This window comes from Tripterygium wilfordii, chromosome 2 (genome assembly GCF_013401445.1).
Source record: "Tripterygium wilfordii isolate XIE 37 chromosome 2, ASM1340144v1, whole genome shotgun sequence".
Classification (NCBI taxonomy): Eukaryota; Viridiplantae; Streptophyta; class Magnoliopsida; order Celastrales; family Celastraceae; genus Tripterygium; species Tripterygium wilfordii.
In genome coordinates, this window is record NC_052233.1 from 1473911 (window position 1) to 1491932 (window position 18022).

The 18022-nt window shown below is 37.6% G+C and overlaps 2 protein-coding genes across 2 annotated transcripts; one reads left to right on the plus strand and one right to left on the minus strand.

The window, feature by feature from the left end:
- Positions 1-9888: 9888 nt before the first annotated feature.
- Positions 9889-13159, plus strand: LOC120013202 (reticulon-like protein B11). Its single transcript, XM_038864941.1, has 6 exons — positions 9889-10043; positions 10363-10543; positions 10869-11010; positions 11133-11202; positions 11280-11456; positions 12851-13159. The coding sequence occupies exons 1-5, from the start codon at positions 9983-9985 to the stop codon at positions 11447-11449; spliced, it is 624 nt and encodes a 207-aa protein (XP_038720869.1). The 5' UTR covers positions 9889-9982; the 3' UTR covers positions 11450-11456; positions 12851-13159.
- An 86-nt stretch (positions 13160-13245) lies between these two features.
- LOC120013193 (protein TIC 21, chloroplastic-like) lies at positions 13246-16681 on the minus strand. The gene is made up of 4 exons (XM_038864930.1): positions 16329-16681; positions 15733-15990; positions 14332-14535; positions 13246-13490 (listed from the first exon to the last, which is right to left on the minus strand). Exons 1-4 carry the CDS (start codon positions 16635-16637, stop codon positions 13377-13379), a joined length of 885 nt encoding a protein of 294 aa, XP_038720858.1. The 5' UTR covers positions 16638-16681; the 3' UTR covers positions 13246-13376.
- Positions 16682-18022: the final 1341 nt, after the last annotated feature.

The following is an 18022-nucleotide window of genomic DNA, read 5'->3' on the forward strand; positions in this document are numbered from 1 at the left end:
TGGGGGAATGTCCCCTTTTCTGATACTTGTCTTAGGCCATCTCCTGAGATGCCCTTTTGTATTGTTTCGTTGCTGTTTGAATATATTGTGGCTTATAAAAAAACATGTTATCATCAAAAATATTATCACCAACAATATTACCCGCTTTGAGTTATCCAGTTTCCGTGGATATATCAGGCCCGCACTGTTTAGTTTCTCCTTAGGTCCAAACAAGTGGAATAGGCCCAACTCACTCAAGCTTAGGAAAAGGCTTTGTTGCATATTGAGAGTGGACTTTCTCCATATAAACCACTAGGTTGGCACAAGGCGAACCAATGTGGGACAACAGGACCAAAGGGTGTTAAAGAAAAGAGACATCATATAATATTTTTGTGCAACAACCCAATCTTCACGAAAAAAAATATGTTTAAACAACACGCATGTCAGTGGATTTGGGTAAATTGTCGACGGCTTCGAAGTGCATGGGATTATGAAGCATTTCATAAACAAATCAGTATTAAAACAGAAATGTACATGTGATGGGGAAGGATCAAGGATGTTTCGTTTGCCGAATATTAATAGATTTTTCTCCAACTCACTACATACCAGCAGTGGCAGATCCAATATCTAAACTTACTGGAGCACAACTAAACAGCGGGGTTCACCAGCAATGCCCTCAAATTTATTTTTTTTGTGTGGTTATTTATACATGTTGGAAATTGGGTTTTACATATGGGCCACCCATGAGAGCTTGACCCAACCCAACCTATATTAGGTTGGTTATTGAGCAGTTGTCTTAGAGATAACTGCTGGTAACTTACCTCAGTTACAAAGATGTAACTGACGTTGTTCTCTCTTTAAAAAGTGAGAACACAGTACAGAGAAAGTACCTTTTTGTGTAACTCTCTGTCAAAATCTTCCATACACTTTGATCTCGGAGAATCAAAGTTTACAAGCAATTAAAAAGTGTTCGTACTGTGGAACAGTTCTTAATTCTAGTAATCAAGCCGGAAATCGATCCTCGTTTATTCGTACCGATCAGGAAATCAGTAAGTTTTTGATTTCTCCTTCACCTTACTACATTGGTATCGGAGGTAGGTTGTTTCTATAATGTTGAATCTGATTTGCATGATTAAAACATATATACATGGCTGAAAATTGTGTAAATCAGGTTTATGTTTCTTCAAAATTCATGTATAAAACTGAAACTTTAAGTTCAAAATCCAGTTTCATATATAATTTTACTCTAAACGAGTTTGGTATGGTTGGAAAGCTCTTGAAACAAGCTTTCTAATGAAAATTTTTATGAAATTTTTGGAGAACTATGTGAATTGATATGATTTTTCAAAGATTTGAATCGAAACTGGTTTGAATTTTCTGGTTTTATGCTTTTATTGACGAATTACAGTTGCGAGTTTAAAGTTTGAATGTCAAACACCAATTTAGAACACTGTAATGGTAAATATAAGAGCATAAATGAAATCGGGACACCCTATTTGTTCAAATCGGAAACAAACTTTTACCAAAAACGCCGCCTAAGGCGGCGCGTGTCATTCACGCGCCTGACGGAGCGCTTACGCACCGATTGACTGCCCAATCAATTGACCGAGTCAAGTAACGAGTCGGACGGACGGGTCATAGATCGGGTTGACCCGTGGTCCGTAATAGTAACCGTTACAGTCCCACGTGCATAAATGGCGCGTGTAAGTCAATGCCACTCATCAAGCCGTTCATCTTGCAGTGGCGCGTGAGGGAGCGTTTGACATCTGATTTTCATTCTGTTTTTTCCAAATTAATTAAAATAATATTTTCTATTTTTCTATTATTTTTCTGGAATTTTTTTTGGTAACCAAAAAATTACTACATATGATAATTAAATACTTAAAAGTTTAATTGTTAATGTGATTTAATTATTTGTGTTTGTAGTGGCTACAAGAGCACAAATAATATACTTATTGGGATATAAAAAAAATCATAGTCACACCATGCATCTACACATATATCATATGTATACTTGGATGAAAATTTTGTGGATTCAGGATGTTCAAGAGTTCTACATCGAGCAACAAATTCAGATTGTTCTTGATTCTCTACCGGAAGAGTGGAACATGGTTCGAGACTCATTGATGCAAAAGTTGAGCACGTTGAGTTTTGAAACTCTCGCGGATGAGCTGCTGTTAGAGAGGGAGCGTCAGTATGCTAATATGGGTATACGACGCACTGGTCATAGCGCAAATCATTTGGATTCTGCTGCTCGATTTGTTCCATGGTATGAGGTGTACGAACTTGGTGAACATAACGAAGAAGATGAAGATGACATGAAAAAAGATCATGATTATGTTCCTAGCATGTGATTTATGTTGTATTTATTTTATTTGTACATCTTTCTTATGTATATACATATTTATGTATTTGATGTACATATTGGATATTTTAATTAATGACATGTTTATTTAATGTAATTTCTTTGTTTAATTACAATAAATGTGCATAAATATAAATGTCATTAAATAGTGAGAGTTATTAGAGAACTAATAACTAGAATATTTTGCATTTGTTTGAATCAAAAATACTAATTGGACTATGCTAATGGGAATTGATTGAATGTTTACATTGTTATTCGTTTCTGTGGCATATGTTAGATTAATATTATTGATTTGAAACGAAGTGGCAAAATTATTTGAAAATTTAAATTGTACTAGATTCTAATGTTAGCAATTTTGTCTGTATAGTTGAAATGGCTGCAACAAAAGGCATTGTCGCTGACTTGAACCAACGAGACAAACTAAATGAAAAGAACTATGATGTTTGGCATCGTAAAATTCAGTATCTCCTAGAAGAGCAAGACATGCTGGAAACAATCACTCAATCAATGGCTGAACCTGAGCATGGGAACACCGCTCAACATAGGCGTGATATGGAATTATATCAAGCCTATAAGCGCAAAGATCGTGTGGCTCGCATATTGATATTGAGCAGCATGAAGAATGACATAATGCTGCGCTTTGAGAAGCACCGTTTAGCTCAAGCAGTTTGGGATGCTGTGAAGGTTCAATATGGGGGAACCTCGACTACTAGACTTCATCAGTTAACCCTCAAATTTGATGGTTATAAGAAGCGCCAGAATCACACGATGAGGCAGCATCTAACGATCATGTCCAACATGATCAATGAATTTAGGGCTGCTGGACATGAAATGACTGACGAGCAGCAAGTCCAAGTTGTTATTAGCTCTTTACCAAGTAATTGGGAACACATGCGTCTTAACCTTACCCACAACGACAACATCAAGACATTTGATGATGTCGCTCGCCATGTTGAGCTTGAAGAAGATCGTCTTCTCGCTGAAAAACCTGCTGAAGAGGTTTTTATGGCTGATTCGCGAAGAGCATCAAACTCTAGTCATAAAAAAGGAAAAGGTAAAGGTCCCAATAAAGGAAAAAGGGGGAATGAAGCTAGTTTTAGTGGACACAAGCGCAAGCGTGGGAAACGGGTGGCAAGAAAGGCAAAAACAACAACTGTTTCAATTGTGGCAAACCAGGTCACTTTGCTCGTGATTGCACTGAGCCAAAGGTAATGTTTGACCACTTTAGTCCCTCTAACTTGTATGTTAGTAGTTGCTTAATGCTTGTTGAATCTGTGTCTTATTTGAATGTAGACTCAGCAGCAACCGACCACGTAGCAAGGGACCGAACAACTTTTGTACATTTTCATCGGATTCCGAAGGGGAGTAGATGTATATACATGGGGAACAATGCTTTCGCTGATGTGCTTGGGATCGGTACCTGTAAGCTAGAGCTACGGGGAGGTCGCACACTCTATCTCCATGATGTGCTCTATGCTCCAGAAGTTCGACAAAATCTAGTTTCTGTTCTTTTGTTGCTAGAACTAGGTTTTCATCTTGTTTTTAAAAAAGGTTGTGTGAGAATATTTCTGGACAACGTATATTATGGTTCTGGCTATGTGTTGGATGGTTTTATGGTGTTAGACACCATTAATATTGTACTTAATGGAATGCGTCTATCTTTGTTGTTGGAAATTCCAGTTCTGTTCCCAATACTGATAGTGTATTATGTCATGCTAGATTAGGACACATTGGGCAAGACCGATTAAATAGATTGGCTCGAGCATGTCTCTTAGGATCTCTCGCCAAAGTAGAATTGTCCACTTGTGAGCATTGCCTAGCTGGAAAAGCAACTAGATTACCATTTGGCAAAGCCAAGAGAGTCGATAGTCTATTACAGCTTATTCATTCTGACATATGTGGACCAATGAATGTAAGGGCAAGGCATGGTGCCGTATATTTCATCACTTTTATAGATGATTTCACACGTTTTGGTCATGTTTATCTGATTTCACACAAGTCTGAAGCATTGGAATGCTTCAAACAATACACCAATTTGGTGGAGAATCAATTAAACACAAAGATCAAAGCTGTAAGGACCGATCGAGGTCGTGAATATCTGTTTGACCAATTCAAAAAAATTTTTGATGAAAAGGGAATAGCTCCACAGCTAATTATTCCTTATACTCCGCAACAAAATGGCGTAGCAGAAAGAAGGAATAGGACCCTATTAGACATGGTTAGGTCAATGATGGCGCAAGCCAATTTACCAATTTCCTTTTGGGGAGATGCAATATTGACTGCTGCCTACATTCTTAACCGTGTGCCCTCTAAATCTGTCCCCTCCACCCCATATGAGCTATGAAAAACCTAATTTACGAAATTTGCATCCTTGGGGGTGTGCAGCTTATGTTCACAATAATTCCCATCACCATGGAAAACTTAGTCCTAGAGGGGAAAAGTGTATCTTCATTCGATACTCTTCTCACTCTAAAGGATTCATATTTATTGGTGAAGAAGCTGATGGGAAGGTGACAGAAATTGAGTCCCGTGATGTTGTATTCTTAGAAGAGGACTTTCCTGTAAGAGGTGAGATTGACAAAGATTCTCAATTTTACGAAATGGAAAATCTAGAAAATGACGCACCTATACCAACAGATGGATTAGAGGAAACTCTTAATCCTCCTGGGGAAAGTGGGAGCTACATAGTGCCTGATCAAACTCCTATGGAGCAAGATCATGAGCAATCTCAACCTCGTCGAAGTATTCGTGAACGAATCCCACGTCGTCGATTTGAGATTGAAGGGGAAATATTCATGATTACTCCACAGGATGATGAAGAGCCTAAAACAATCAATGAGGCTTTATCTGGTCCTAAAGCTAAGGAATGGATTAAAGCTATGGAAGAAGAGATGGAGTCTATGAAAACTAATCAAGTCTGGGACTTGGTTGATTTACCGCCAGGTTGAAAATCCATTGGAAATAAATGGATTCTAAAAATTAAACGAAAGGCGGATGGGTCATTAGAACGATATAAGGCTCGGTTAGTAGCAAAAAGATACACTCAAGAAGAGGGAATTGATTATGAAGATACTTTCTCACCAGTTGTGAGAATAACTTCAGTTCGTCTCGTCCTAGCAATAGTCGCACACATGGACTTAGAATTATACCAGATGGACGTGAAAACTGCATTTCTCAATGGAGAACCAGATGAGGAAATCTATATGGATCAACCTTTATGCTTTGAGTCTAAAGGACAAGAGCGCAAAGTTTGCAAGCTAAATAGATCTATATATGGTCTTAAACAAGCATCTAGGCAATGGAACATCAAGTTTCATCAAGCAATCCAAAGGGATGGCTTTACGATGATGGAAGAAGACCATTGCGTGTATTTAAAATGTTCAAGTAATGGTTTCATAACTTTGTCCTTGTATGTCGACGACATTTTGTTGGCTGGGAATAATAAAGAATTGATTGATGCCACTAAGAACTGGTTATCATCGAACTTTGAAATGAAAGACATGGGTGAGGCTAGCTACGTGCTAGGTGTGAAGATCATAAGAGATCGCGCTAGAAGGCTTTTGGGAATTTCTCAAGAGACTTACATCAAAAAGATGTTAGAGCGCTATCACATGCAAGATAGCAAGCCGATGGATACCCCTGTTGATAAGAACTTGAACCTAAGTCGTGATATTTGTCCCAAGAGTCTAGAAGAGATAGAAAAAATGTCCAGAGTACCATATGCCAATGCTGTCAGTAGTTTGATGTATGCAATGATGTGTACACGTCCCGACATATGTTATGCTGTTGGGTTGGTTAGTCGATTTCAATCGAACCCTGGTCAAAAGCACTGGATAGCAGTCAAAAGGATCCTGCGATATCTGAAAGGGACTTCAGATTACATGCTATGTTACCAAGAAAAAGAGGATTTGTGACTGATCGGTTATTCTGATACTGATTGGGGAGGAGAAATAGATCAGTCTAAATCAACTTCAGGATATACTTTCTTGCTTAATGGTAGTGCAATACTATGGAGTAGCAAGAAGCAATCCTGTATAGCCCTGTCCACGATGGAGGCTGAGTACGTAGCTTGTTCCGCAGCAACACAAGATGCAGTTTGGTTAAGGAGTTTCCTGCAGCATTTAGAAGTTGTCAAATCAGCGTCAGAACCTGTGACAATTTTCTGCGATAACACTACTGCATTGGCTGTAGCCAAGGATCCCAAATACCATGGAAAGACCAAACACATCAGGATGAGATATCACTATATTAGAGACGCAATTGCTGAACAGGAAGTGGTCCTTAAACAAATTTCTACACATGATATGGTGGCTGACCCACTTACCAAACCAATAGCTAGGGACGCATTTTTTAAACATGTGAGATCCCTAGGCTTACGTAGAATGTGATTTAGAATGTTATATGTTATGTAGACCATGTAAATACTTGCAACTATTGAATAATATCTCAATGCCATTAAGTTATTCAACATTTATTTATGGCATACACTGTGAGTATTGATAGTACAATTTATGAGGTGTGTCAATAGACATTGATTGGCTCACTCACACGAGCAATCGCCTCTTGCGCTAGTAGGGCGAGTAGAGATGAGACTATTTGAATTAGAACGCTCAGAACGCGACTTGGGGAGCAGTGGGAGTGAGTATAATTCAATATTATTAAAAATGGAGTCGCCTCGGTTAGGGCCAAGATGAGTTTCTTAGAACAAAAAGAACCGACATGAATGAATCCTCACCATTCATGAGTATATTTGTAGAATGTCGAGTGTGAAATTAGTCATCTGACACTGTTGATAGTGAGTAGATGAGAATTTCAAGTTTGACGCCTATGAATTGGTGACAAGACTCAGACTCGTATGGTGTATTTCCTCTTACGAGGAGAGCAATGACATACGCTCTTTATCTAAGGATAAGAAAAGAGAAGCTCCACCATAGCATGTATTTCATACTACACGTGCAAGCGACCATTCAAGAAGTAAAGAATGGATCCCTGCTTCTTTACTGTGTGAGTCCTGAAGATCTTAAACAGATCTCAAATTTTTATTACCCTATGCAATTTTTGACTATGTCATGATGTGATGAATTAATGTTTGCTACTTTAAGAGTGTCACCTATGGTCAAGGAATGATTCGACATAAAGGAACACTCCTAGGAAAGCATGTTGGTTCAGATCTGAGTGATATGAGGGCAAAAAGAAAAGTATTTGTTGGTTTTACACCTGTTACTGGTATTCACCGGCCGGAATCATCTCATTCAAAAGGGTTTGATTTGATTTAGAATACTTGTAATTGTAAGGATGGATTGAGTATAGAATTCGTGAGGGATTGGATAATACTCAAATCATGTGTAGCTGAAAATACTTGGGGTATATAGGTACATATTCGGGAGTAATAATTTTTCAAAGAGGTTGATGTCTCCTATATGGCCTATGAAAGGTTTCTATATTCGAGCTCCCATTGTTCGTGTACTTCAGGTCGCACGATCCGTTCACTTATATGAATTTGCTTGTATAAATTTGAAATTTACATTAAAAGGGTCTCAACCCTATATGGGCGAGTGGGAGATGTTGGAAATTGCGTTTTACATATGGGCCACCCATGAGGGCTTGACCCAACCCAACCCATATTAGGTTGGTTATTGAGCAGTTGTCTTGGAGACAACTGCTAGTAACTTACGTCAGTTACAAAGATGTAACTGACGTTGTTCTCTCTTTAAAAAGAGAGAACACAGTACAGAGAAAGTATCTTTTTGTGTAACTATCTGTCAAAATCTTCCATACACTTTGATCTCGGAGAATCAAAGTTTACAAGCAATTAAAAAGTGTTTGTACTGTGGAATAGTTCTTGGTTCTAGTAATCAAGTCGGAAACCGATCATTGTTTATTCGTACCGATCAGGAAATCAGTAAGTTTTTTATTTCTCCTTCACCTTACTACAATACAACACAAAGATAATTACTAATAATAGATTCAAGCAATAAAACATTACATCCTTATTTATCACAATTGTACTCTATGAGTTTTCATATTGTGAAAACGATCTATTACATCATATTAACAATAGCTTCAAGCAACTCTTTTTCTATAAAATATACAAGACAATCATTTAAAAATTAATCACTCAGTCGATTGCGTAAATCCATCTTGACAATGTTCATTTGTGAAAAATATTTTTCGACACTTGTCGTTGGTATAGGCAAAACCAATGTTAACTTCAAAAGTCGATACACCAAAGAAAAAATAAGATGCTTCTTTATTTATACTATCAATTTAAACGATCACCAAGCCCCTTCAACTGACTAAATATGCCATCTGGTCTTACATATGCAATGTATTTCTATAGTCAGGCGCATTTCTTCAATAATGGATAGTGTTATCTACCGTGTGTGCGTTCCTTTAGTCTGGGATAGTAGAGACTAAGGCTGGGAGCCTGGACCACTAGACTAGAATTGTTGAATGGAAAAGATTTTTACCATTTTCATATAGGTTGTGCTTGGGCATTGGGGGCCTCAAGATATAACCGGTCGGGATCCATTTTCTTTTTAATATATAATAACTAAAAAAATTTCACTAGGGCTCAGCCCCCAGTGATTTCCAAGTGGCTCCGCCATTGAATACCACACAGGCCCATGTAATGTGGGTTGTCTCATTCTAAGAAATTGGAAAAATGATTTAACATGATGATTTTGAGTCGAGGATATGTACATGGCCCCCAGCAAATGGAGACGAAAGGAAAAAAAAGAAGAAAAAGAAGGTGAATGTCATCTCTAAGACACGAGCATGACAGGTATATGAACACTTCTGAACATGAGTTCGCAGTTACACGTCACATTCCCAGCATAGATGTGAATGGACTTGTGTGTGAGGGAGTCATGGAGACCATAACTCAAGTCTCGCATCGAGCAAATGGTAAGGAGTAGGGGCGGCAAAATTATGTTCAGTTCAGATTACCTAATTTGTTCGATCCGAATTAAATCAAGTTTGAACAAAAGTTATATATTTGAAATCTGGGTCCAGTCACAAAATTTTGTCTATTTTGAAATCGGATCCAGGTCCAAACACAAAAATATTCTCTGATTTACTTGTCCGGATTCTAACCCATATTATATTTTGTCCGATTAACTTGTCCAGATTTAAACCAAATCGAGTTTGGTCAATTAACTACGTCCGAAATCCAATCCGAGTTAGAGTCCGAACATATAAATATTTTGTAAACACCTGATGTTGTATGACCAGAACCAACTCAGAACAATTTTTTTTCCACCTCTAGTAAGGAGAAGAGTGATCTGTATGGTCGAAGAGGCCCAACGCAATGACAAATTTTTGAGTTAAGGGGCTTTCCTCTAGGTTATGGGCCTTATGGCATAACCTAGAAAATAACTCAGAGTCAGGTTGAGGGAAATGTACGTTGGGTTTCACCAAATGGGGACGAGAAAACAATAATTCAGGTTTTGGGCCCAACGGGCCGCGTTAACCCAGCCATCCAGGCCGTTACCAAAAATTGCTACTTATTACTTATTACACACTGGTTAATGATGACTGCCGTTTGTATTCTACTCGCCTTCTCTTTCTTTCTCCCTCCTCTCTCTCTCTCTCTCTGTGTAAAAAAATCTTTGTTGCAGTAAGCCCTAATTGATCGCCATGGGAGAGTCAAATGCTAATCGTCGAATTTCCGTTTATCAAGCTCTCGGTGGTGGTTCAGGTCCTGCTCTATTTTTCTCTCCCTCAATACATACATCTACTGTCGATACTGCGTATATGCGTATGAAACAACGTTTGTGTGTATTGCAAACGCAACGCAAATGTCCGTTGTTAGTTTTCATTCGACATGGATCTGTTTCTTGATTGATTACACGATTGAATTCCTTCTTCTCTATTTCGGAAAATACTTTTTCCTGTTTTGTGTGTCTTCTTTTTGTATTTTTGTATTCGTATAGTTTAAAGATTGAATTCTTTCTTCTTCTTAGATTTATATAACTTAAAGACTGTATAAATGACAACTTTGATGTTAATTTCGATAGTTGCTGATGTGCTGTTGTGGAAGAGATGGGGTCGAGCGTTGTTGACTCTTGGCTCTGCAACAACTCTTTGGTTCCTCTTCGAGCGAGCTGGTTACAATCTCTTGTCTTTTGTGGCCAATGTTCTGTTACTGCTTGTTGTAATACTCTTCGTCTGGGGTAAATCCGCTACATTACTCAACAGGTTTTCTCCTATATGCCCCTTTTGCATTTCATGGCTTCAGTTAGTTTTTAATATCCATGGCTTATTGATTATACTCCTGCCAAAAAAAGTACTGCGAGTTTTTCTTTTACTAAGATCTATTGTGCTGAATCAAATTTATGAAGGATATAATTGAGGGTTTCTCGAGATTGAAGAGTGTTTGGAAGAGGAAACGCTTAGTGAAAATTGAAAAAGTTATTTCAAATTGATTATGATTTATTTGGCAGGGAAATTTTCAAGGTTTTCAGTAAAATGTGTTGGATGGATTATGTTATTGATAATATATTCTTTGTATCTTCTTCTTTAGACCCTTGCCGCCCATTCCTAACCTGGAGATTTCTGAAGATACTGTTGCCAAGGCTTCTGCCGTGACCCGAGTATATATCAATTATGGATTGTCAATCGCACATGATATTGCAATCGAAAGAAATTTGAAAATTTTCCTCCAGGTTAAATGCGGACTCTCTCTCTCTTCCTCTCTCTCTGCAAGAAACTGGAAATTTTCTTGTTTGTTTAATTAAACTGGTTGGACACTTGGACATTGTTTCTGAATTTGCATTTATCATTTCAGGTTGCCATATGTTTATGGTTGGGATCTTATATTGGTAGTCTATGCAACTTCCTCACTCTGGTCTACATTGGTAGGTTTTTTGCATCATTAACTTTATTCTTAACGAATCCATTTAAGATTTCATTAGTCACTAATATGCTTATGCAGGGGTTCTTATTTCCTTTTCACTACCGGTGTTGTATGACAAGTACCAGGACTGGATTGATGAAAAGCTTTGCATCGTACAGAGATACATTCAAGCACAGTACAGGAAAATTGATGATACAATACTAAAGAAGCTTCCATTGCCATCAAACAAGGAAAAGAAGACTCAGTAGTTAGTAGGCAAGTATTTTCTCTCTATGTATCTGTGTTACTAAATAGTCACTATCTTTGTATAGAAACTTGATGATTTCAAATTGATAATATGCATTTCTGTGATAACATGATTTCCTTAATGGTAATTGCCCTCATAAGTATAAAAAAAATAAAAATTGCCCTCATAAGTTTAATCATTTGATCTTAAGTCTTGTTAGTTACAATTAACTTATTACGTATCGGTTGGTAATGCAACAACTGGATATCCTATCATAGGAAAGCAGGTGGCTAGGTTGAATTTGAATGATCATACATCTTTTTACTTGTATCAAGACCCTGGTTCTTTACTGAAGTAATGAAGCAAGATATTGTTTTCTTGTTCTTCATATGTACTTCAATGTCTTCATATCTACCTTGTTCCACTTCTAAGTAAGGAGCCCATTCTGTCTGTTAGACCAGAGTTCTTGCACATTTGAGGGAAATTTTATGGTACTTTGATGTGAGAACTGGGTAATATTTTTCGAATTTTGTGTTCACCTGTAGGCGTCCATATTTCTTTTGGGGGAAGTGTCAGGTGTGAGACGCATATTTCGAATTTTCTGCACTTCGTCCATGTTTATGTACTTCTTCTGGCCATGCAGTTTGTTGAAGTTTGCTTAGATAAAGATGAATTGAAAAAAATTTCATTTGAAGTGTAGAATCCTCGCCCCCTTTTTTCATTAATCAGCACGATTTAAACACAAGAAGTAAACCTTGAATTTGAGCTGGCTTCAAATTTTCAAACTTCTCAGAAAATGATGAGCTGGATTTCATATGTGTACTATCAGTTCAATCTAAAGATTAGGTTAGAGTTCGGTTTGATGGTGACCGTCTTTCCACAAGTCATCGCTCTCTCAGCTTGACTTATATAGACCAAATGCTCCTGATACTATTGAAAGTACCTACAAGGCAATTACTACAAGATAAAAAATGCGAATCCAGAATTATAGCAATTGCATGATATCTTGGAGCTCTTGGTATATATTTGTTAAGTGAATGTCATGCAGATGATAATTCATTTATAGAAGTTTAAGTTTGATCTGCCCTTGCCTCGTCTTTGACCCTTATTTTTTGATAGTTTGATGACTTCCGAAAGCCTTCTGTTACATGTACTTGCCAATTTTTTCAACAGTTTTTTGCCTTTCCAGTTACGTGTAGTTGTTAATTTTTGCAACATTTTTTGTTAAAAGGAGGTCCTTATAATGGTGTTTGAGGTCCATTAAATTGTTTTGGTGCTTGAATACGTGGCATCTGCAAGGCCATGTTGATTTCACTTGCTGCCTATATATATTATTTTAAATATACTATATATTACTTATATGTGGATCGTAGGGGTGGAAATTTTTCCTGGGAAAGCTAATGAACGTATGTGCATTGTGCAGGATTCCAGGTATTGATCTGTGTGTGTTCAATGGCGTGGAGAGTAGTTTCTTGCCTTGGGAAGTTTTTTCAGGTTTCTACTTTCCGGATGCTCTAAGTATTATCATGAAATGCCAGTTATAGCCTAATTATCCTTAAGGATTACGTACAGGATTGACCCCAATAGCTTCTACACGCCTGACTGACAGTATCAAGTTTCATTGTTTCATTTCCTATTTTCCCCGTGAGGCATCCGAATTACAACTTGATTAGCCTTTGAGTTTATGCTTGAAATTTTTGCTCATTGATGAAATTCATTATTGGAGGGAAGACATGCGCGAATGGAAATCCATTTTATAGATTCTGTCGCGTTTGCATTCGTTGAAGTTGGCATCATATGTGGGTGTACAATCAAGTGTGAAAGTCTCTTCAATCTTATGCAGAAGTGAAAGTATTTCACTGGTAAACAAATATGGCTACAGAATCATGTTACCAACGGAAATTCCTACATACATTGCCCAGAACGGGAAGAGTTTTTTCGCCCGTTTTTCATGATACGCGGGGAACTGGAATGCTTTCTCCAGGGGGCAATGTTACTGAACGCAGCAACTCCAACGAAAAAACAAGCCCGAGGAAATGAGAGAGGATGGTATTTGCAGATGCCTGCATAAGTATAGAGCAGATTATTAGTCAATAATAGCTCATAACCAAAACTCAAAATTTCCTCCACCAGAACTTGTCATGGAGAGTTTCTATTTGTCAAAATTGAATTCCATTTTGGCCTCCCAACTCAGGTGCTTACATATGGAGAGTTTCTGAGCATATCTGACATATTTTATTGAGGAAATAACTGCAATCTTGAGGCCGACTTGTTTAGTAAAATATGACAAAAGCAAATGCAATTAAGGTCATACAAATGCTTTCTTTTACAGAAAATAGAATATTGTGCTTTATGCATGGCACCTCAAAGAAGGATATAAAAAGAAGCGAGACAGCTCAATCTAGATCATGATAACTCCCATTGAAGATAAAATGAAAGAAAACCAGCTAAGATTTTGGTATCCACAACATAGAGATGTAGGAGTCAAGGTGTGGAAAATCAATAAAATCCAAGTAGGAGTACTAAAAAGAGAACAGGGAGGAGTAGTTGTTAATCAAAACGAATTGTGTAGCAAGACAAGTACCTGTGTGATGGATTCTGATTAATTTTTTATATGGATTCATGCATCCAGCCCTAAATTTGTTTGGGATTACGGCTTTGATTATGATGATGATGATTACTATTACTATGTCGTTTCTTTTTGTTAAAGAATAAGAGCTGATAATCTGACAGAAGCCAAGTTACATTGACAAAATCATACTAGCTAAATTAATTGTCGCCAAAACCTCTAATAAGAATGTTTTTCGAACCCAAAAAAAAAAAAATTATTGAAGGGCCCCAAGGAAAAACTCTAATAAGATTAAGTTGGCATAAGTAAGATTAAAGTAGGAACTAAAGGATCACCTGCACCAAGAATACATCCAATGCGAGAACCGGGTTGTACCCAGGAGAGATTCCCTGATAGTTCGGAGTTGCTGAGGAAGTGAGAGCCTTTGCAACCAATGTTCCAACCGTGGCTTGCATGCCAAGAATTGCAGCCCCCATTCCCAAAAGATTCAATATGATACCATTTTTCAAGCTTTTCAAAACATCAGCACGAGGAGGAGCCTAGAAATGCTTAAAAAGACGAGAAACTTAAAATCACATTTTCTATTCATTTCATGAGACATGCTTAACTTACACAGAATGCAAGAAAAAACAGAAGAGATGAAAAGCTGGGTTTGAAAGTTATTAACTCAGTTGACATGTAAGGTCCTGAAAGTTAGCAGTCCTAAAAAAAAAAGTCTGGGTTATGGAAATTCCTAGCACCAGAGATGACATGCTTGTTCACAAGTGTTTCTCATCTTACAAAAAGAACACATTGATAGCATCAATTAACTTCTAGTCGAAGCATTTTCGAACAACTTAAGTTTTCAAGCCAACATAAAGTTTTAGAGAGGAAAAGATAACGATGGCTAAGTATTCAGCCTGCTGGTCCTTTTATGGAAGGAAAACATATTTATTACTGATATTATCACGGAGCTGCAATCCTCTACAAGCTAGAAGAACAAAGTGTATTTATTACTTTCCAAATTTTGCTGTCCTTTACAATGTCATCCCCACCAGATATTGTTTAGCATCCTCATCAGTAATTCCTATTGATCAAGCACTCTTGTTCCTCTCCTTCCACGTCATTTACAAATCAATGAAAGGAATTAAGTCAATGATTTCTTTCTTATTCCTGGAACCGCTATTAAAGACCTTATTTTTTTCATCTCTTATGCATCAAAACCAGTAACAACCCAAGAGACTTCCACAACTTTGATATCACAGCCTCTTCATCCAACCACAATGAAGGAGAATATAATCTGTTGATTATGAATCCTCTCCCACCACCTAATTTGCGGACTTGCCATGCAAAGAATGAAGGTCTGCGTACATACTGTCTCAACGACCCCACCCACTATGAGCGTCTTGTGCACGGGAGTTGTTTATCTTTTTTTTATCTTCACTCTTCAGTAGGACTTCCCATGCATCGATGCTGACATTGGGAAGGACATCTAATACACCGGAAAAGTAGAAAAGGAACTATTAAGAGTGGGTCTCTATTTAATTTTTATTTTCTATTTTTTCAAGCCTTTGGTGATGGAATATCAGACTCCCAAATTTTGTTTGCCCAAGATAATAAACTTTTATTCACAAGTACAATACTTATGGAGTCATCAACAGTTCTAAATCTTTCCTTGCACCAAAATCAACTAGCAAAAAGTAACAATGCAGCAAGAAGCACCTTAACATTGATGAGTTAAGTTGTGACGGAAATACCTTGGAAGGCCCATTAGCAGTTCTCCACAGCTTATCTGAGAGCCGAATATACCCAAACGACCAAAACACAGATATAAATGCAGCTGCGATTCCACCAGCAGTAGCATAAAATGTAGCAGGAGATGAGATCTTCCCAGTGACAACAACTGAGAATGAAAGAATGACAGCAGACACTACAGTACACACTAGCTGCCCCCAAAATCCTAAATTACCTAGCCGCTTGAAATACCTTGAACTGTTCTCCAGTCTCTTAGATACCTAGAACCATTCAAAACCACCACCAGTTACCCTTAGCTCCATTTTACAAATATAGACAAAGAAAAATCACAATTATACATACAAACCAAAAACTCTAGCAGATAATTCAAATACTAGATAATATGCCAAATCCAATTTGGCTCAAACATTTTCAAAATTCTGAACCTACAGAATTGCTACAATAATCGTTGCTTTAATACACACTAACTATAAAATTGCAGTTCCACTGTATACCCAGCCATGCCAAAATAAAAGGAATACGGCTTGTATATGAAACCAATTGACCTTGTTGAAAATGACAAAAAGAAAAAATATACAAAAATGAGAAAAGAGAGAACCTGAGCAAGCTTCGCTTTCTCTGCGTCATCATTAGGGGCGGTGGAAGTAGGTGAAATTGGCGCGGAAGCGATTTTAGTAGAGGAGAGTGGCTTTGATCCTCTAATGTGAAAAACATCGCCAGGAAATGTAGTAAATGACATTGATTGGCCTGTTTTGAGTAAAGAGAGTGAATCCAAGGGGGAGAGAGCGAGATTAGAAGTGGAATTACAGGATAGTTGCCGCCGAAGAAGGACTGAGGAAGCCAACGCGACGTGCGGCAGCGGTCTTGTGCCGGTGTTAGTCCCCGGCAGCAGCAGCGGTTGCATCATCGGAAGTCGAAGCAGAGAATTGAGTTGCACAAGCTGAAAAATGCTTTCTATTTGGAGTGGACCGTCGAGTATGGGCCGCTGGTCGTGGGCAATAAAAGACCCAACTCAATTATGATTGTTAGTGGGCCTAAATCTAGCCCAATGTATGGTTGGTAAGCTTATTTTTATTATTGAACAAATAAATTAAGGTTTATATATATATATATAGAAGGTTATAGTCTCAAAGGTTGCCTTGTGCAAACATAAAATTGACTATAATAAGCTCCTAGTCTAATGGTCATGAAAAGGGTTAATAGCACTTTTGGTTATTGAATAATTTGACTCACTTCAACTCGGTCATCTGCCCGTGTGATGAGAGTTTGAAACAAAATTGAATTTTTGACACTCAATTTGAAATGTTTGAAAAATGAATGATCGAGTTGAAGTGGATCAAATTATTCAGTAACCAAAAATGCTATTAACCTGTTATGAGAAAGCAATCCATCATTAGAGATTGTGGGTTTGATTTCTACCAAACTCGTACATGAAATTTTCATGTGTTTTGCCTCAAATTTATCTTATCTAGCCTTTTATCCTAATATGGTCATTGTCTCATTGAATCCATATACAGCCATTCATTCAATGATAAGGGTGAGAGAGTAAGCATTAATGTTTTAAGTTCATTGTCAAATGACCCAAATTTATACTTGTGTGACCATTTCTGGGAATCAAATTGGGACCATTAGCTCTCAAAGCCCACTGAATGCCAGTAACTTTTTGGCTACATCTCCCTGAGTTTGCTCAATCAGAAAGTCTTGACAATATCTGCATATGCACATATCTACAAAATTGGGGATTACACAATGTGTAGTCTACATTGTTGATTTTTTGTTTTGTGAAAATATGGCCAGTCTGCAACTCTCATGTCCCATCACAAGATATCTCAGAGAACGAACTTTAGACAATTCACTAAACTCAATCTCGAACCCTTTGTACAGTCCATTTCAACCAAACTTGGGTAGAATTAGGCATGCGTAGATCACCCAACAGATTACTAGGGCTGAGAGCCAACGCCAATCATTAATAACGTCAGTTTAAAATCGAACTTATGATCTTGGACGAGATTCTTTACCCCTAAGTCGGGAGAGATCCCAAGTGGTTAAACTTCAAAAGTAGACTTCATAGGATGGTCTAATATGGAGCCAACTCATGTAAAGCGCGAAATGAGTATATTGAAAGTTTTCACTTTGAAGATGCAGTACTATCGAATAAAACAAATACAGTAACATGAACTCGTGACAGTGAACAAAAAGTGCCTAGGGATTCTTAATTTTGGGAATCAAAACATGGAAAAACTGCACAAAAGTGTATGGTCCACCATAGAAAACGTTCATACTTAACTGTTT

Coding starts and splice junctions, on each gene's coding strand:
- LOC120013202 (XM_038864941.1), top strand. CDS start 9,983: ATGGGAGAGTCAAATGCTAATCGTCGAATTTCCGTTTATCAAGCTCTC. Junction 10,544..10,868: donor TCCGCTACATTACTCAACAG/GTTTTCTCCTAT, acceptor CTTCTTCTTTAG/ACCCTTGCCGCCCATTCCTA. Junction 11,011..11,132: donor ATTTGAAAATTTTCCTCCAG/GTTAAATGCGGA, acceptor TTATCATTTCAG/GTTGCCATATGTTTATGGTT.
- LOC120013193 (XM_038864930.1), bottom strand. CDS start 16,637: ATGATGCAACCGCTGCTGCTGCCGGGGACTAACACCGGCACAAGACCG. Junction 15,991..16,328: donor AGAAAGCGAAGCTTGCTCAG/GTTCTCTCTTTT, acceptor GAATGGTTCTAG/GTATCTAAGAGACTGGAGAA. Junction 14,536..15,732: donor CTGCTAATGGGCCTTCCAAG/GTATTTCCGTCA, acceptor AAGCATTTCTAG/GCTCCTCCTCGTGCTGATGT.